At 51.7% G+C, this 19,829-nt stretch overlaps 2 protein-coding genes across 3 annotated transcripts; both read left to right on the plus strand.

The window, feature by feature from the left end:
- The first annotated feature begins 6,479 nt into the window (after positions 1–6,479).
- TREM2 (triggering receptor expressed on myeloid cells 2) lies at positions 6,480–11,888 on the plus strand. Of its 2 annotated transcripts, none has more exons than XM_045777037.2 (5): positions 6,480–6,661; positions 8,089–8,439; positions 9,792–9,882; positions 10,548–10,741; positions 11,727–11,888. In XM_045777037.2, the coding sequence occupies exons 1-5, from the start codon at positions 6,622–6,624 to the stop codon at positions 11,744–11,746; spliced, it is 696 nt and encodes a 231-aa protein (XP_045632993.1). In that variant the 5' UTR covers positions 6,480–6,621; the 3' UTR covers positions 11,747–11,888. The 2 variants fall into 2 exon arrangements, with proteins under 2 accessions (XP_045632993.1, XP_045632991.1); XM_045777035.2 differs by lacking the exon at positions 11,727–11,888 and adding an exon at positions 10,838–11,003 and having other exon boundaries at positions 6,499–6,661.
- Positions 11,889–14,890: 3,002 nt separating this feature from the next.
- Positions 14,891–19,829, plus strand: TREML1 (triggering receptor expressed on myeloid cells like 1). Its single transcript, XM_045777040.2, has 6 exons — positions 14,891–15,035; positions 15,233–15,565; positions 17,759–17,873; positions 18,276–18,361; positions 18,862–18,914; positions 19,276–19,829. Exons 1-6 carry the CDS (start codon positions 14,993–14,995, stop codon positions 19,585–19,587), a joined length of 942 nt encoding a protein of 313 aa, XP_045632996.1. The 5' UTR covers positions 14,891–14,992; the 3' UTR covers positions 19,588–19,829.

Raw genomic sequence — 19,829 nt, forward strand, 5'->3', positions numbered from 1 at the left:
AGTGCCACCGTGTGGGGTCCACTCGGTGCTGGGGGTGGGCATCAGCCCCTCTCTGGAGGAACTGTTTTCTTTCTTTTCATTAGACTGAAATTTTCCGATAATCCTCTTTTGTTTTTAGGGCATTATGCTTCTGGCCATGACAAGACCAATCTTCAGTTGGCAGATCTTTGTGGTCCAAGCCTGGGCCCCCATTTCTACCCTGGTGGGCATCCTGACTTCTCAACTCACACTCAGAACAGAAGCCCAAACGTGCCTTTCTGGCTGAGATGACCAGAAATGTCCCAAACTCTCTCAGATGACTCATTTGAGGGTCTCCCTTCACTCCCTGAGCCCAGAGAATTGGCTTAAAATCCCACCAACGCAGATTTACAACATCAGCATCACTGCCACATCTGGGAAGAGAGGGGGTGCTTCCTTCATTTATAGCACCTTCCTAGCACCGACTTGGTGCCTGGCGTATGGTAGGAGCTTGGAAAATAGGTGGGATAAATGAATGGGCCCCTGGGAAGAGGGCTCCAGTCTCCCATTCCCCCTGTAAGAGTGAAAGGAACTCCGGGCAGGTGGTAGGGAATTACAGACCAAGTTCTGTTCCAGGAACAGGTGGACACACACAAAAGGGTTCAATTGCCGATCACTTCAACAGGGTTCCCACAGAGGAGTGGGCAAGAATTAGGGGCCACCAAAGGATGGCGATGCATCCAAAGATAGGGAGCTGTGAACACCCCCACTTGAAAGAGCAAAAGAGAGAATTATGTTACTGGAGCCAAGTGAGAGCTGGAGCTGTGGAAGAGGGACCACCTATCAGAGCTGTGGCCACGGAGGAAAGCAGCCACTGCCTGAGGCATGGCAGACACAGAGGGAGTAGGGGAAAAGAAATATCCCAACGTATTTCTCCTCCTAACCGCCAACCCCCTGCCAGTAGCTCCCTTCAGCTAGACCCAGTAGTAAGTCAGGGGGCCAGGACCGGGGCGATGGAGTCCAGAGGGACAGCCTCCCAGGGACAGAGCAGGACTGAGCAGGGATAGCATGGAGCAGGGGGTGGGAGCAGGAGTAGACGGTGGTCAAGGTGTCAACGGCAGCAGAAAAGCCAGGCCAGGAGGGCTGGGAGGGGCCGTTCGTGGCTTCTAGTGATCAGACTCAAATGAGCAGCTGTAGAGCATGAATAACAAAACTGTCCCTAAAAAGTAAAAAAGTAAAACATAAAGTAAGTGCATGAAAATAAAAGGGCCACAAGTGATAGGGAAGCAGAGACAAGTGAGGGGTTTGCCGGACAGGTGAGACTGTGACCAGGTAAACATGGAGGGAAAGGTGGGGGGAGGGGTGCGGGGGTAGCGCCTGAGACACCGGAGGAGAGGGGACAGGTGATGCAGCAGTTCCTGGGGATCATCCAGGGGAGGGAGACAGACAGACAGACAGATGGACAGGATGCAGGGGAAGTAGTCATCTTGAAACTGGAAAATGGGTAGTGAGGAGGGCACGTATTGCATGGTGCACTGGGTGTTATATGCAAGTAATGAATCATGGAACTTTACATCAAAAACTAGGGATGTACTGTATGGTGACTAACATAATACAATAAAAAATATTAAAGAAAGAAAAGAAACTGGAAAATGGAATTCTGGGATAGAGCTAGGCAGGAAGAAGGAGGGAAGTTTTTAAAAGAAATATATGGAAGAGGAAGGAAAATAATAATAGCTTTTTCTTTTTTTTTTTTTTAACACTTAGCGTGCCCTAGCCTTATATACCCAGATAGTGAAGCCAGCCCACAAAGTTAAGAACTTGCCCAAGGCTACATGGCTAGTAAATAACAGAGCTGGCATTAAGCATGGGTCTGTAAGAAGCCAAAACCTGTGTGCTTATTCCTTACTACAGTTCCAGTTTCTGTCCCACCCAGTCTTCCAGTCCCCACACTTTACCCCCCAAGTGCAGGCTAGGTATCCTCCCCGATTCTGGCCAAACTCTGGACCCATCCTGATCCAGCCACACGGCAGATGAGGCTCCCTATACTTCTGCCTCAGGTAATGACTTGCACCAGGTGCAGTGTCTGGGTCCCTGCCTCCCAGCTCCCGTGCTGTTGTCCAGATCGTCCCTCTGGGCCTGCCATCCTGCAGCCCATCAGCTGCTTCCTGCCGGTGACCTAAAACAATCCCAGCACATGCACATGTGCGAGTACACACACCCTCAGTCCCTGGGAGGTGTCCTGCCCTGAAGACGGGAGGCACTGACCCTGGACAGGGGTTGAGGTCCTCAACTACAAAAATATCAGATGTTAAGAATGGGAGTACAGCCTCAGCTGGATGTGTCGGAGAGTGAAGGATGGTCCAAATACAAAGAAAGGCTGGTGAAGAAGGTCAAGTGTGAGAGGGGTTAGAGGTGAGAGAGAGGTTGGGGCTTGAGGGCAGGGGTTTGAATCCAGGAAGGTGAGAACAAGTAAATGCAGGACAGGACTGAAGAGGGAACCGGGAAAGGGAAGTCAAAGTGGCTGCTTATCAACAAGTGATATCTATGGGTTCTGATGTCTGTGGTTGGTGGCTCTCGCCAAGGGTGTGGTAGACACCACCAATTACTCTTTCCAGCCTGCTGGGCAGGGACTTCCCCAGTTTGGGTCAGTGGTGTACCCTGAAAGAATTTGAGTTGTTCCAGCTTTCAGAGGCCGGTTCCCATGCTCACTGTCCCTACGCCACCTGTCCCCTAGCCCAGCCTAGGTGTTGCTTCTGACCATGGTCCTGACTGGAATCCGGTGCTTCCCCTGCTGCTCACGTGGCTTGAATAAGGATGAGAAGATAATGGCAGTTCTGAAGGACGCTGAAGATGCTCACATATGACGGTCCTGATTTATCCCTAGGAAAGAGAGAGCGGGGGGTAGAAGGGTGTGTTTGAAGAGAGTGGTTATTGAAACAGCTGCTAGAGGGAGTTCACTAGGGAACCTCCAGGCATTCTGAAAGGGATTGTCCAACAGCTGTGAAGTCTCAGCTGAAGACAGAAATCAGGAAAGTTTCATATGTCCAGCCATGCTTTTGGTCTGGGACTTGCCCAGCAACGGTTACCATTATATCCAGGAACACTGAGGTTCCGAGAGACCTGAGTTCTCTAGCATGGTGACTGGCACAGACATGGTGGTTGAATGAATGCACACATCAGTGAATGATGGGGTTCAGATGTAATGATAAAAGGAAAAAGATCTCTGTGCCCAAATTTGAGTGGACGGGTATCTTTAAACACAGATTTATCCCTGTACACGGGAGTGGGGTGATGCCAAAATGTTCTTGCTCTTAGATATGAGGATCTGGAAATTGAACCACAAATCAGCACGAGCTGAAAGATGAGAGTATTTGATATGCATGTGCTGTCAGGAATCAGTAAAGATTTCTCGATATCTGCCCTTTGCTATGAGGTTTACAGGAATAAAAAGAGCCTTTCTTCAGGTAGGAAGGAAGCGGGAAGAAAAGGTCAGAATGGCGCATAAATGGGCCAGAAAGTAAGATTCATGAGACTTCTAAGTTCTGCTTCTAAGATACAGAAAGCTAGACACATTTAAAATAGCACCCAAATCATACTTAGGTGTAGTGATACCTAGATAGACATTAAACAACATGTGTGCAAGTCTTGTATGCTGAAAACCACCAAGCACATTGGTGAGAGAAACTATAGAAGAAATAAATAATGAAGGGTGAGATTGTGTCCGTGGATTGAAAGACTCCGTAGTGCTGATGCTTAGTTCACTCAAAATTGAGCTATAGATTCAATGGAATCCCAATCGGTGACCTGGCAGGCAATTTTTTCTGTGTGTGTGTGTGTGTGTGTGTGTGTAATGAATTGACAAGCTGATTCTGAAATTTATGTGGCAAAGTACTAGAACTGCCAAAAGGACTGCCTTTTTGAAAAGGAACAACGTAGTTGGATTACTCACATTGTCTGCTTTCAGGGCTTGTTATAAAGCTACAGCGAGTAGTCCAGGTGGTGTGGTGTTGGCGTAAAGAGACATTTAGATCAATGGAATAGAACGGACAGTCAAGAAATTGACCTATCTGTCAGTTGATTTTTTACAAAGAGACCAGGACAGTTCAATGCCGAAAGGATAGTTCTCTTGGTAAATGATGCTGGTACAATCGGACATCCAGAGGAAAACAAACAAACCACAAATCGTATCTCACAGCCCAAGCAAAAATTAACTTGAAATGGACCGTAGACCAAAACGTAGAACCTAGCAGTATAAAACTTCTAACAGAAAGTATTGGGGAAAATCTTTGTGCCTTTGAGTTAGAAAAAATACCCCTCGCAGAACACAAAAGTACAAATCATAAATGAAAAATCAACACATCGGACTTCATCAGCATTAAAATCTTCTACCTTTTAAAAAACACTGTCAAGGAAAAGATAAAACAAGCTACAGACTGGAAGACAGTATTTTCAGATCACATCTCTGAGAAAGGACTTATATCCAGAATATATAAAGAATTCTTACAACTCAATAATGATGGTAATAATAATCAATGATAAAAAACAGACGAAGAAGTGGATTCATACTTCACCAAAAAAGGTACACAGGTGGCAAGTAAACAATGAAATGATGTTCAACATGGTTAGTTATTATGAAAACAGAATTAAAAGCATAATCAGATATCGTCACAAACTTATTAGAATGACAATATCAAGTCTTGACAAGGATGCAAAAATGGTATAGCTATTTTGCAACACAATGTGGCAGCTTTGATCAAGTTAGACACCACTTACCACACGACCCGGCACTACCACTCCTAAGATTTTAGCCAAGGGAAATGGAGCATATGACCACACAAAATATATGCACATGAATGTTTATGGTGGCCTTTTCCATAATTGCTCCCAACTTGAAACCACTCAAATGTTCATCAGCTGGTGAATGGATAAATAACGTGTGGTTCAGCTATATGACGACATATATTCAGCAATAACAAGAAACGAATTACCGAGAAGTGTAACTTCAGGCGTGCTGAATACATTTTGATAAGTGAAAGAAACCAGACTCTGGGCTGCATACCATATGGTTCCAGGAATAGGACATTCTAGAAAGGGCAGGAAGCTGTAGGAACAGAAGGAAGATCAGTGGTTGCCAGGACCTGAGTTGGAGAGGAAGAGATTGGCTAACAGGGGCCTGAGGGAACTTTTTTGGGGGCTGATAGAAGCGTTCTGTATTTCGCTGCGGCAGTTGTTACAGAGATATATGAGTTGATCAAAATTCATAGAAGTGGACACCCAATGGGGTGAATTTTTGTGTAAACGATATGCCAATAATCCTGACTTTATAAAAAAAGACCGTAGAAGGGTACCTATAGAGTGATTTTCAGGTGGCCTCAGACCACTCTTTTCCTAGGCCATTAGGTCAAGACTGGGCAGCTGGCTTTCTAAGTGAAGCACTGTCTTATGTTTATCATTATCCCCCATCTCTGAGCACATCCCCTGTACGTATGGTAGATGCACAGACATATGGGTAAAGTGAATAAAAACAAATCAGGGAGCTCTTGCAAGGAACCAAAGAAGACTCTGATGATCTATGAGTCCCCGTGGCCTCTTCCAGCCTCGCCAGCTACTTCCCCCAGCACGACTCGACTTCCCACCCCTGGGAATGACCACCTCCTCCACCTTCTCCCTAATTCACCACCGAGCCATTGCAAACTTTGGCGCCTTTGCCCATGACAGTCCCTGTGCCTGGATCACCCTTCAAGGGCCCTCACCTGGGGGGAAAGCATACGCTCACTCCCAGAATTCCAGCAGATGTCACGTCCTGTGTTGTCCCATAGGTGTGTGTATGCACAAAATAATGCCTGTGTGAGAGTGTGCACACAGGAGGCACCTGACTATGCAAAGGAGGATAAACTTGGGCAGGAGATCGCAGGTGGAAGAGAAAATTTTCCCTCTCCTGGACAGCCCATCTTCCCCTCCCCTGCTAAATAGGATAATAGTACTAGTTAGTATTTGTTGAGTGCTTATTGTGTGTCAGACTCTATTCTAAAGAACTTTACCTGTGGAAATCCATGTTACCTTCCCAATAACACTACACACTATTATTATTCCCATTTTACAAATGTAAGAACTGAGACACAGAGAGGTTATGGACGGCTGGTTGCACACACAGCAATTGAGGAAGGAGGGACTTGAAGTCCGATGCTGCCACACTACAGGGATGCTGGCCTGGAGGGAAGGACTACGAGGGGCTGGCTGAGGGCCCAGCTGTTCCCTGTCCCTTGCAAGGCTGGAACCAGAGTATGGCAGGCGCTGCAGCTGGAGGAGTGTTTGAACACGGCAGTGAGGACTGTGACTTGGACACTGACCAGCCCCAGCCATGCAGGGTCACTCTGGCTGACAGGGGCAGTAAGGCGGGCTGGCCTCTCGGAGGTCTGGGATCCACAGCCTCCGGCTGCTGGGAGGCAGTGGCTGGCTCCTCCTCTCCCTTCCTCCCCCACCCCTCACCCCCTGCCTGAATCATAAAGCCAGACCCCAGTCCTGACTATTTCTCAATCCCCAGGAGCCCAGTTCCTGTGGGCAGAACTTGACGTGCCTGAACCCTCTCCTTTCTGCAATTCAAGGGAAAGACGAGATCTTAAGGTACCCCGTGTCTGCCCTCCTCCAGAGAAGGCTGGCATGGAGCTTCTCCGGCTGCTCATTCTGCTCGCCGTCACAGGTAGGACCCTGTCCCTCTGGTGCCCATGCTGTCTCTCCTCCTCCTCTTTTAGTATGTGGCGGGCGGGTGGGTGGAGAGCACTGGGGTGAACTATAAAGGCGGTTGAAATCCTCAGCATGTCCTCCACCCCTCTTTTCCCCACCCGCCCCACATTTTTTATGCCCTCCCTCCCTCCACAGTGTGCGAGCCCACTGTCAGATTCTTCACGCATGGGGAAGTATAAGAGGCTGGCGGATTCTGGCCACACAGAAAATAAAGGAATTCTGATGGTGGCATCTCAGGCACTAGCTAGCATTTGGGGCGAGTTTGGGGCACTGGTAAGATCCCCTAAAATTATGAACCGCTAGTCCCAGAGGAATGGCAGGGTGGGAGGGAAGAAAGGGAGGAGGAAAAACCCCTACAACGAAGCACGTGCATCTTCGGGGCGCTTCTGCTGATGTGGAGGTCCTCTTGCCCTCTGCCCTGGAAGGGACGTAAGGGGGCTGAAGATTTCTGTCACTGCATTGGAAGATTGACACCCCAGATTCTTGCACACAACTACCTCCTTTCATTGAGAGGCTGTCCCAGAGGAGCCCTGCTCTGAGGTTTCTTAGCTAGGGGTGGAGTGGAGGAAGATGGGGGGCTGCCTGGAGGCAGAGGGATGGACAGACAAGGGGAGGGGGCACTATCCGCATCAGGTCTCTCTGCTTCCCAAAGGCAGGCCACCTGCTCCCTAATCTTGTCTTCCAAGTTTCTGTCACCATATGGTTGAAGATGGCATAAGGGAGGACCAAGAGAGGGGAAGTTGAGGCAGAGGGCTCCAAGTGATTCCTCTGCAGTCTCTGCCCTGGCAACAGACGGTGCTCTAAGCCTATCTCCCCTGCCCCAAGAAAGGTCCCCAAAATAGCAGCCTCGTGTCTCCCCCAAAATAGCTCTGAGTTGAGTCTCTCCTGAAAGGGGAACAAAGCCACAGAAATAGGGAAGCCAGGAGCCAAAGGTCAGAAGGAGGAGATGCAGAGCGGGCGCTGGCGTGGGCAGCTGCCAAGTAAGCATGAATAACGGCCTGGGCCGGGGCAGGGGTATCCAGCCCATGCTGAGGGGCCCCTGGCCCTGCTCTCTTGAGATGGAGAGGGGGAGGGCAGGCCTTGGTCCCATACGACAGCGAGAAAATGTGTGGAATAGGACCGGAGGGAACTTTAAAACCAATGTCTCTGGAAATAGGCCCAGAGAAGGTCAGTTACTTCTTTAAAAATGCCCAGCAAGTCCAGCGGTGTTAAAGCCAGACCTAGAACCTGGGTGTCACAGTGGGCTATGTGCCTTCTCCCAACTTATATAAGAGCCTGAGCTCCTTAAGGGCAAGATTTCTATCTCTTTGGTCATTGCACACAATAGGTGTTTGATAAACATTAGATGAATGAGCAAAGAGTGAAGGAATGTCTCCTCCCCAGAGCTGTCCGGAGCCCACAACACAACGGTGTTCCAGGGTATGGCGGGCCGGTCCCTGCAGGTCTCCTGCCCATACAACTCCCTGAAGCACTGGGGGAGACGCAAAGCCTGGTGCCGCCAGCTGGATGAAGAGGGCCCGTGCCAGAGGGTGGTTAGCACCCACCGCTCATGGCTGCTGTCGTTCCTAACGAGGCGGAATGGGAGCACAGCCATCGTGGATGATGCCTTGGGTGGCACACTCACCATCACGCTGCGGAATCTTCAGACCCATGACGCTGGCCTCTACCAGTGCCAGAGTCTCTATGGTGATGAGACCGACACCCTCAGGAAGGTCCTGGTGGAGGTGCTGGCTGGTGAGTGGGTGGTGGACCGCACCTAAGGCCCACCCCTGGGATGGGACTATGTCTCTGATGTCTGGGAAAACCCACAGTGCCGCTCTTGCCCTCCCACTCAGGGCCACCGTGGATGGTTGTGCAGGTTGCTCACTGCACAAGGGGGCCACACTCCAGCCCTGGTGCTCCTCTCCAGGCTGCGCTCCCTGAGGCAGGACTACACCTCTAATTTGCACAAGGCACCGAATGAGCTGGTTGTGGTCCTGCCTCTCCAAACAGCCTTATCCATTTGGCATCCAGTTAGGATGCGAACACCTAAAGTGGTCCTTAAGGAGTAGGAGGAGCTTCGTTTACTCCCTCACCCAGGTACCCAAAGGACCTGCCAACATAAAGTCAGCACCAACCTGGTGCAGAAAACAGCCCGAGGAAGGGGCACTGCTTACGACCCCAGGGTGATGTGTTTGCCTCTCTGGGCCTCTTCTTTAAATGGAGATGAAGATGTGTGTCCTGCTGCCCCCTCAGGGTTCCTGTGAGGCACCCATGAAGTGACAGAGTTAAAAGTGTTTGGGGGTAAGTGACAGCCCATGCCCCAGCCTCCTGCTGCTGAGCTGAGCTGGGGTCCTCATTGTGGGCTTACCAGGCAGCGGGGTGCTCCCCACCCCTGAGCTTTGCACAGGGATACCCTCCAGGGAAGCCTTCTGCCTGTGTCTGCAGAACACCATGTGTCCCAAAGGAGAACAAATTTGGGGGTATGAGTCCCCTTTCCGACTCTCTAGAGCCCTTTCCCACCTCCTCCCCCACCACATGGCCCCTTATGGTGGAAATGAGCCATTTGTCTAAGGTCTAAGGTGGGGAGTGGGAGATGACGGCTTGCCCTAGACCCAAACCCCACGTCCACCACTATTTTACATGGGGGGAAGGGGGAGAAAGGGGTGAAGGGACACAAATTTTCAGCCCTATCAGGGCTTAAGCCTCACCCAAATCCCAAGGGGGTGGCAGGAAAATAATAATATAATAATATTATTATTAGCTAGTGTAGACAGCTCGACAGTTCACGCAGAACTTTCAAATACATGCATTCATCCACTTGACCTTCCCAAAGACCCTGTGTGATGGGAGGGTAGGAGTTCCTGAGCTCCGATGAGGTGGTAAGCACGATACAGGATGTGCTCACTGAATCTTGCAACGCTACTATAAAGGAGGTGTTTCTATTCGATCCACTTTACAGGTGAGGAGACTGAGGCTCAGAGAGGCTAATGACCTGATCTGCTCTGGGCCAGAGCTCAGGGGGCCTCACCGCACCCAGACCGGTTCTCCCCACTGCAGCCGGCTGCCTCGAGGAGGAGGAAGCTCACAGGCTCTATCTCCCACAGACCCCCTTGATCACCTGGACCCTGGAGATCTCTGGATCCCTGAAGACTCCAAGAGCTTTGAGGATGTCCATGTGCAGCCCAGCATCTCCAGGTACAGAGATGGGTCTCTGCTAAGATCTCTGGGCAGACTTCTGCCCTGCAGAGCCCAGGCATGGGATGGCGGCAGGGGTCCTAGAATTAAGTAAAATTCAAAGATAATTAGAGCATGAAAGGGCCTGGAGAAGATTTGTCTGAACACCCCTCCAACCAGCCCTTGTGTGCTGGTACGGCCATGCCAGTTATTAAAATATTGAAATTCATTTTTTATACATAGCTGCTGCTCCAAGACTCCTGAATGGTCAGCCTCCCACTCCTCCCCTGGTGGCCCTTGGACATGCCCACAATTTAGCAACAACAAAAGTTTTAGTACAAAACTGGGATCCCCAGATACCTGCTCCTTTTGTAGGACCAGAATCAGCTTTGATTGGTTCATGCCTGTGTACTGGTGTTGAAATATGTTAATATAACCACGGAGAACATGTGTGCCCCCCATACTGTACAAGCATGCACAGCAGGAGGGGTTTAAGTGTGCTCAGCAGGTGGGTCCTGAGTACAGGCTCCCTCAAGCCCACAAAGCCTCCTCCCAGGGAGGGTGCTGGTGGGGAGCCATTCTAGGCCCCTGAAAGCTCCCAGTGTCTCCCTGCTCCTTCTCTGAGGGCAGACTTCAGTGTGTGCCACCCCCCTGCCCAAGCCTCATGTCCTCTTTGCGTCTCCAAGGAGTCTCTCTGAAGAGGAGATCCCCTTCCCACCCACGTCCATCCTTCTCCTCCTGGCCTGCATCTTTCTCAGCAAGTTTCTAGCAGCCAGTGCCCTCTGGGCTGTGGCCTGGCATGGGCAGAAACTGGGGACACCCCCGGCCAGTGAGCTGGACTGCGGCCATGATCCAGGTTACCAGCTCCAGACCCTAACAGGTGAGCATGCAGAGCACAGCAGTGGCTGGGGGTGGACTGGGCAGGGACGCTGAGGTGGGGCTCAGAGGGGCAGTGTGAGCACTGGGTTGGTTGCAGAGCGGAGAGACACATGAAGAGAAGAGGACCCCCCATGGGACGAGGCCCAGGAGAGGCCTGCTGGAACCAGCCCAGCCTGCACACTGGCCTCTCGGCCACCAAGACTCCTGGTTCTGCTTTGGCAAAAGACCAGCCTGCCCATTCCCTGTTTCCCCTGGCCCTGGAAACAGAGGGGTGTGTGTGTGTGTGTGTGTGTGTGTGTGTGTGTGTGTGTGTGTGTGTAGAACATTTGCCAACTTCTAGACATTGGACATTACTCTCACAAATAAAACCAATACTTCATGTTTAATTGGATGGTTTGGGGCTTCTTGAAGGCTTCTCTCTTGCTACAGGGCTAGGAGAATGAATATGGCTGCGGAAGAGATAAAAGGTCTGACTCCTTGGGGCCTCGGGTCTTAGGCTACCGCATCCCTCCATTCTGGAAGGCTCCACGCCGCACATCTTTTTCTTCTTCCCCTTCCCTCCCTAGATGTAATTACTGAGTCCTGCCTCCTCCTCTGGGACTTCTCTGGCACCCAGTCTGGCTCCCCTCTCCTCCACTTGCCTCCTGTCCCTCAGGAGGATTGTTCTAGGATTATCCTTGCCCACCCCCGCCCCAGTCCATCAAACTCCCAGCTGACTCATCCACTCGCTTCCCCAGAGCTTTGCTTTCCTCGTGCTACTTCCCCTACAGGCGAACAACCAGGTCTTGACATACACAGTGCAGCATACCAGAGCTGGGAGCTGCTGGTCTGAGCCCTCACTCCACAGAAGGGAAACTGAGGCTCAAAAGGGAATGACGTCATCCTAAGACCCCAGCAGAGCCTGGAAGTCCAAATTTCGCTTGGTGTTCAACTTGTCCTTCCCTCTAGCTCAATCCTACTCATTTATTCATTAATTTATTCAACAGATATTTTCTGTGCCGGATAACACTCTAGGCACCAGAGACACAAGAGTGAACAAAACAGGCAAAGATTCCTGCCCACACAGAGCCATGGACTAGTGGAAGGGGAGGAGACACAGACACAATAAATAAGTCAGCCACATGGTATGTTAAAAGATAAAGTGCTGAGGGGATGCCTAGGTGGTGTCAGTTAAGGGTCTGCCTTTGGCTCCTGTCATGACCCCAGGATCCTGGGATCAAGTCCCACATTGGGCTCCCTGTTCAGCGGGGAGTCTGCTTCTCCCTAGGCCTGCCATTCCCCCTACTTGTGCTCTCTCACTTTGACAAATAAATAAAATCTAAAAAAAAAAAAAAAAAAAAGATAAAGTGTCGACGAGCAAATGACAATGAAGCCGGGCTAGGCACACTAGGGGTGCAGAAGGGACAGGGATGATGTCATTCTAGAGGTCGTCAGAAGGAACTGCTGGAGAGACCTGGGAGGAGGTGAGGAAGTGAACCATGAGGCTATCAGGGGCTGAGGACTGGGGCAGAGGGACAGCCGGGGAGGCTCAGGAATCTCATCTCTCCCCCACACACAACACACCACTGCAGCCATGAGTGAGAGGAAGGAGATGGAGACTTGCCCGGGGGGGGGGGGGCGGCTGCAGGAAGAGGAGGAAATGAGGCTGTCCCATCCTTGGCCTTGGCAAGGTGGGAGCCCAGGAGCCCCTGTGGGCAGGGCCACACGTAGCTGCTTTGCCCCCTACCATGGGCGTGGGCTCCTGGAGTTTCGGATGGTGGGGAAGAACCCCCGATGCAGCCCTTGTGTCCAGCTTCAAGTCTACACATCATTCCCCAGGGCCAGCCCAGCCCAGCCCTGCCTGGCCCACTCCCCAAGGAGGCTGCTGCGCTGGCCCTGTCCGCGGTTCTGAGACACTGGTCTAGGCTATGTGTCCCAGGTCCTTGGACTCAGTGGCTTGTCAAGCTTCCTCACCATGTCCCGGGCCCTTGTCTCCTTCCCGCAGACCTGAGGCATAGTCTGGCACCCAGGAGCGAGTCTGTCCACCTGCCAGGACCAACGCCCGACAAGATGGCAGGGGAGGGTCCCCCGTGCGTGGCACTGGAGCTCGCCTGCTTTTGAGAGCTTGGCCTTTTCTCTTTCTTCCTCTGCCACATTTTGGCGTCCCCCTCGGGATTTGGATTACCCCTGGGATCCCCCGCCTTGGACTGTCTGGGGTACACACTGAACTGAAGGGGTCAGGTAACTTAGTTCCACATTTCAGCTTTGCCTCCTACTCAGAAACCTGAAGCAAGTTCCTTAGCCCCTCTGCACTTCACCTATTAAAAAACAAAACAAACAAACAAATCAACCCTGTTTGGCTGGGGTTTTGTGAGGTTGAAAGAAATACCGTAGTGAAAGTCCCAGGCCAGATGTCTGGTGCAGAGCAGGTCCCAGATAAACACTGGCTTCCGTCCTCCTCTCTAATGCCCAGAATCTGACACCTCCCTGAGGTCTGGTCACCTCTGTCCTTGCACGCAGCAGTGGCCTGTATATGTTTTAGACACTTGGTTACATATTGAGGACAGGCCTCCTCTTCATGGCCTGTTAGTGTAATAACTTTCTTGTAAGGAAATCAAAGAAAACCTGATGCATATTGGCAGGAGAGGTATAAGCACTTTCACATCACTCACGAGGCTGACCCACCTGTCCAGTCTGCCTAAGACTCTGCCAGTGTAGCACCAGAAGCCTCACATCCTCAGGAAAACCCACAGGCCTGGGCAGATGGGACAGCTGGTCACCCTCTCACCTCTTCCAGCTTCACACACTGGCTTTCTTGGGCTCCTGTTTCCAGTCTCCATTGACAGCTCCCTTGCTCCTGAAGGAAGGAGGGAGGGAGAGGAAGGAGGGAGGGTGGTTTCTTTAGCCCCTTTGTAGGTGCGATGTCTAGGTCGGGGGCAGCATGCCCCTTTCAGCCATCCCCGCCTTGCCCCCCCTTGTCTCTCTGAACACGACTGCTCCCCTGGAGTCGCAGGTCAGCAGGTTTATTGCCCACGTTTGGTGCAGGGTGCCCACACCCCAGTTCTGCACAGGGCGACATGAGTGGGGGCCAGATGTTTCCTGCGCCGGCAGTGGGCTTGTGTCACGGGAGAGGACCTCCAAGTATGAGGCTTGGAGTTTACATGCAGCGTTGGCCCATCTTCCTCTCTTGGGAGAGAGACACCTTTACCCTGGAAGGTAAACAGATCTGCTCGAGAGACGGGGCCGGGTGTCTGAGCAAGTCCCTCTGGAGCTGATACACTCTCTCTAGATTTCAAGGCATGTTTCTCTTCGATAACACTAGAACAAAGCCTGAGCAGTGCCCAGACCATGCAGAAATGTGAAAATACCCGTGGAGAGTTGTCTCCCCACAGACAGGCTACTATATTCATGAAACAAAAATAATATGCTATAAGAAATGTTTGAAGAGTAAGAAATCTTGTAAATTGAAAATACTAAGGAAATAAACACAAGACAATAATAGAAGGGATGGAAGAAAAAGATGAGGGTATCTTCTCGAAATCAGAACAAAATGGACAAATAGAAGGAAAACGAGAGAGAAAAAGATAGGAAAATGAGATGAATCCATGAGGTTCGATATCCAACGAGTTATGGAGTACCAGAAAACAGGGGAGAAGGAAATGGGGCATCATTCTCAAAGGATTGATGCGGTTGGCAGAACTGGAGAAGGTGGGTGCATGCTGCCGGGTGTCGAGAGTACAGTAAATGGAGGCAGGTCCGGTGCAGGGCGCTGTGGAGTGGGGCCTCCTGCTGTGAGGTGGTGCGGCAGGACCGGGCAGTCTCCTGAGAGCTCGGGCCGTGTGCTCATAACAGACTGTACAAACAGAATGATGCTCTGCCTTCCCCCTTCACAGCTCTGCGTCCTCAGATGCAGTCTTTGGAAGACCCTGAGGATTCTCTTCCCTCTCTCTCTGTTGCTTTCCAGTTACCAGGATCCTCCTCCCACCTCAGCCCTTCGCCAGGCCCCAGGAGCCCGGGTTCTGCCTGTCCTTGGGCCTTCTCACGCTGCCTTGCCCACCCCTACGGACCCTCATGGTCAGTTCCCAAGCACTGAACCAACCAGGCTTCGGAAGGGTGCCTTATCCCCACCCATGGAGGGGCCCCCAGTGCCTTCCTCCCACCCCATGGCCACTGAGAGGCCCACGTGACTGTCTGAGGCAGATGTTTCCTGCTCCCTGGGGAATGCTGTGTCAGTGGCCGGGCAAGCCCCAGAGCTGACATCTGCCGACCTGCCATGGGCCCCAACCTGCTACTGCTCCTGCTCCTGGGACTGGCAGGTAAGGTTAGAAGGAGCTGCGCTCTGGGCCCCCTAAACTCCACTCCAGGCCCAGGAATAACTGGCGTTATCTTGGCAACAATAACATATGGAGGGCCCAGAAGGTGGACTTCTATGTCCCTGAGCCCCTGTGGCAGTGGGTGGACTGGAAGTTCCCCCAGCTCCTGCCCAACCTTCCCACATCGTTTCCTTCCCTAGGCCAGGGCTCAAGGGGCACCTTCCCTGAGGTGCTGCAGGCCCCTGTGGGGGGCTCCGTTCTGGTGCAGTGCCACTACCGGCTCCAGGACGTCAGGGCTCGGAAGGTGTGGTGCCGCTTCTTGCCAGAGGGGTGCCAGCCCTTGGTGTCCTCAGCTGTGGATCGCAGAGCTCCAGGGGGCAGCCGCATGTTTCTCACCGACCTGGGGGGCGGCCTGCTCCAGGTGGAGATGATTACCCTGAGGGAGGAGGATGCGGGCGAGTACGGCTGCGTGGTGGAGGGGACCACGGGGCCCCAGACGGTGCACAGAGTCGCGCTGGACGTGCTCCCCCCAGGTGAGTTATCGCGGGCTGGCCATTGCCCCTCCCTGGCCCCACCTGCTGCTCTTGGGTCCTTGGGGGATGGGGACTCTTAGCAGGGGAGGAATTGGGAGGAGATATTTTTGACTGCTCCCCAGGGAGCGGAAACCAAACTGGGTGAGCAGTCTGAGATAAAGCAGCCAGTGGGTCCCTCCCCCCTCCCACACTAGCGGGTTTCTCCACTGGAAGGCACAACCTCCTTCCTCACCCGAGGTCTTGGCCTCCTCATCCAGCATCTTCAACACACTCGATGCTATTTTTCCCCCTTAGGAATGCTTTAAACGAAGTTTTAATTTGGGCATATCAACCTGGAATTCATTTTTAAAATCTTCCAGTTTATTACTCCTGTTATAATGGGTTTGATGGCTTAAAATGACTGAATCTGTATTTTTATTTAATTTTATGTCTTCACTGAGCATCTAGTATGTGCCTCACCTACAAGCAGGTGCATTCGGTGCCTGAATTCCTTCAACTCATTTCATTTTAAAAATGAGGAAAATGTCACTAATAGTTAAGCCAGTATTGTCAACCCTATTTTCAGTATAGAAAGTACTTTGATAGGCTGCGGTTTTCTCTCACAGTCTACAACTTTCTAAGGTCTAAGTATTTATTAAAAGACAATTTTAAAGTAGAAGAAGAAAATTGTCTAGAAAAATTAGATGTTGTAAAAAAAAAATGTTCTGGAGGGAAAATGGCCACCTGCCTGCGGAAGTGGAGACTGCTTTCTCTTTTGGATGATGACAGTTTTTCATTTTCAGGTCTTCCTTTCTCAAGTCATTTGTGCCCAATCCCCAAATAACGAAAATGAAGAAAGGCATTTTTCCTTTTCTTGGTTTCCCCCCATTTGTTAATTATGAGGGCAAACTAGGTTGTCATTAGAATCCCTCTCATCTCTGGTCCATGATCAACATTTTATATGTAAATATGCTCCTTGTGGTCTTTGTCATCCTCTGTCCTCCTCCTTCCTTGACGCTGTAGGTCTAGTAACTCCAGCTTGTAGGACAGGATACACTGGGGAGACGGGCAGGTGCTGGGAGCCCAACAGCTGTAGAGGATGGATGCTTAGGCTGGCCGGTGGAGCGTGGCTTTTAGAGGGGATATGGGTGGCTTAGAAGGCACCATGAGGGCAGGACACATGTAGCAAGATGGGAGACACAGTATCTTCAGATCCTGGTTTGGCTTGGGGTGGGAGGTAGGAATGATGAGCCTCTGAGAATAAGGAAGACCCCTATCCTGAGGGTCTAGAAGGACTGGCCAGGTTCCCAAGACAGATCCTTGGGCCCAGAGAAACCAACCCTGAGTCCCATAGCCAGAAGTTGAGCATACTGTAGGGATGATAGAAGCCTTGTCACAAAACCAAGACTTGGGGTCTGAGCAAGGCTCTCAGAAAGGGTCACCTGGACTGAGGGCTTCAGGGGGGAGGGGGGTGGGGGATTGGGATAGGCCTGTGATGGGTATTAAGGAGGGCACGTATCGCATGGAGCACTGGGTGTTATGCACAAGTAATGAATCATGGAACACTACATCAAAAACTAAGGATGTACTGTATGGTGACTGACATAACATAATAAAAATTATTTAAAAAAAAAAGGTCACTTAGCATTGTGTCACATTAGGGTTGACCACAGAATTCCTTAGATCCTGAGGGCAGAGCTTCGGATGGGGCTCAACCAGTCTGCAGGGGGGTCACATGGTTGCAGGTATATGGAGAGGTCTAGCAGGCTGTGCTGAGGCCCCTTTAGAGACCAACCGATGAGCGCCAGGGGCAAGGTTGCCACTGAGGACAAGAGTGGAGAACCTATTCTGGGGTATGGTGTGGGAGATGGTCACAGATTTGGTCACAGATTACCCGGTAGCTGATTCTGCATAGTCTGAGCAGCCTGAGAGGCCAGGGGGTGTAGGGGAGCAGGTGGGAAGGAAGGCAGGGGCAACGGTTGGGGGCTGGTGGTGGAGGGGAAAGTGGGTCTGGTCACAACCAGGTAAGACAGAAAGAGACCATCCCTGACCTCCAGAATAAGGGCCCCTAAGGAATATGCCAAGCCCCCATTTGTGTTTCTTACTTGGGACCTCTCCTTCCTCGGCCACACTCCCCCCATCCCTCAGATCTCAACAGGCCTGTGACCCTGCCCACCATGGCTATGTGCTCATTAATATTTCCTTCTGACTCAGCTCCAAGCCTGAAAGAGGAGGAGGAGACCTATAAGGTTGGGGGTCTGGCTGACGGCCCCTCCTCCGACACTATGGGCAGTGCCAGCCCTGCGGAACCCAGCCAGGACGAGAAGAGGTACTGTATTGTACAGATGACAAGAGCTGTATTTGGTGGCTGGGAAAAGGGTGGTGATGGGAGAGGGGGTGAAAGATTGTTTAGAGCCCCAGGCTAACTCAAAGGGAAACCTTATGGTTCCTTCCACCCCTGGGGAACTTCTGATAAGGCAGGAAGTCAGGCAGATCCCCCTGTCTCTCCCAGTTCAGTAATAACCCCTTGACCCCGGTGTTCTCCAGCTGGAATATGCTGATAATGTGTTTCTCTTCTGCCCTGAGTCTGCCCTCCTCATTCCTTCCCCCAAATCCTCTTCTTGAAACCATGGCTCACCAAGAACACCCTTCTCCACTGCTCTGGGTTTCCTGGTGAGCAGCTTCCTGCCAGGTTCAGGCCTGAGCTCACCTATCCCTTTATGTCCTTCAGCATCCCCTTGATCTGGGGCGCTGTGCTCCTGCTGAGCCTGCTGGTGGCGGCAGTGGTGCTGTTTGCTGTGATGGCCAAGAGGAAAGGTAGGTAGCCATCCATGTGCCTACCCCAGCACAGCCCTGCAAGTCGTGTACCAGCTAGTCTTATAGACAATGCCAGGGCTCTAGGTCTGTTTCCCCTATAGATGGGCTTGTCTGGGCTTTAGTAGGGCCCTCAGGTCCTAGAAGTTCCCAGCTGAGGGGTGGACGGGAAGGAGACTCAGTGGGTGCTGTCCTGGGGACAGACAGAAATTGGACAGGGTGGGCAGTGGGACAGAAAGGTGACTGGAGGAGGTGAGGGAAGGGTTTCAGGAGACAGGCTGAGTGTTGAGGCAGGATGAAGGGAGCTGGAAGCAGTAAGTGGGTAGGGAGGTTCCTGGCAGGTTAGGGCAGAACTGGGGAGGCAGTGGGAAAGGTTTGCTGGTAGGAGTAGGATGAAGGGTCTGGACCAGGAAAGAGGCTTCAGGGACTTCTGAAGGGAGTGAGGGGATGGGCCGTGAGCCAGGATGGGCAACAGACTGTGGTGCCACTTTCTGTCTTCCCAGGGGACAGGCTTGGTGTCCGTGGTCAACCTCAGAGCAGCGGAGTTCCAGGCATGGTAAGAGGCTTCTGCAGGCCCCCAGCCAAATTCCCCAGCCCTTCCATCTGCCCAGCTCACCGAGAGAGGTCCCAGGATGAAGGGGTGGAGAAAGACTGGGACCCAGTCAGGGTGCATATCCTCTTCCTAAATGCTGTAAACTTGGCACCAGTTGTTTTCCACCTTCCCACCTTGGTATTTCACCCTCCCCAATTTGGGGAGAAAGTTAGGCCTTGAAAATCTTCAAAGGGAAGCCCTCTTGCCCACTGACATATTCAGAATTTGAGAGACACATTCAGTGTGGTCCTGGGCTTCCCCCCAGAGGGAACTGGGGCAGAAGGAGGCAACTTCTCTCTGCCTCACTTGCCTGCTTTCATTACAGGCCTCCTCCTCAGTGGCCCACCACATCAGTGACTCTGGACTGGGACTTGATTTGCCATCGGACATTCCCTATGCTAGGCTCGATTCACCACCTGCCTTTGACAATACCACCTATAGTGTACCTCTTGATCCCCCATCAGAGAAATCCCCATCCCCGGCCCAATCCTCATCGCCCCCTCTGCCTCCTAAGGTCCTAATGTGCTCCAAGCCTGTGACATATGCCACAGTTATCTTCCCTGGAAGGGACAAGGGTGGAGGGGCCTCCTGTGAGCCAGCCCAGGATCCACCAAATGGCCAAACGCCACCCAGCTGAGCTATTCATCATACTGTACACTCATGGAGACCATCCCCAGAGCTCTGTGCATTCAGCCAGCCAGCCCATGTCCTAGACCCTTATGATATCAGAGCAGCTAGGGATTTTAGGATCTAATCTAACATCTTGACTTTTCTGACCTAGAGAGTGAGACTTAAATGTGCCTGAGGTGTCTTGGGAGTCCCCCATGCTCGTTCCGCTGCCATTATACTACTGAGCTAAATAAACTCTGACTGGTAATA

The sequence above is a fragment of the Ursus americanus genome, chromosome 29 (genome assembly GCF_024610735.1).
Source record: "Ursus americanus isolate L20-20 chromosome 29, mUrsAme1.1.p, whole genome shotgun sequence".
Classification (NCBI taxonomy): Eukaryota; Metazoa; Chordata; class Mammalia; order Carnivora; family Ursidae; genus Ursus; species Ursus americanus.

Coding starts and splice junctions, on each gene's coding strand:
- TREM2 (XM_045777037.2), top strand. CDS start 6,622: ATGGAGCTTCTCCGGCTGCTCATTCTGCTCGCCGTCACAG. Junction 6,662..8,088: donor CATTCTGCTCGCCGTCACAG/GTAGGACCCTGT, acceptor TCTCCTCCCCAG/AGCTGTCCGGAGCCCACAAC. Junction 9,883..10,547: donor GTGCAGCCCAGCATCTCCAG/GTACAGAGATGG, acceptor TGCGTCTCCAAG/GAGTCTCTCTGAAGAGGAGA.
- TREML1 (XM_045777040.2), top strand. CDS start 14,993: ATGGGCCCCAACCTGCTACTGCTCCTGCTCCTGGGACTGGCAG. Junction 15,566..17,758: donor GCTGGACGTGCTCCCCCCAG/GTGAGTTATCGC, acceptor CTTCTGACTCAG/CTCCAAGCCTGAAAGAGGAG. Junction 18,362..18,861: donor TGTGATGGCCAAGAGGAAAG/GTAGGTAGCCAT, acceptor CTGTCTTCCCAG/GGGACAGGCTTGGTGTCCGT.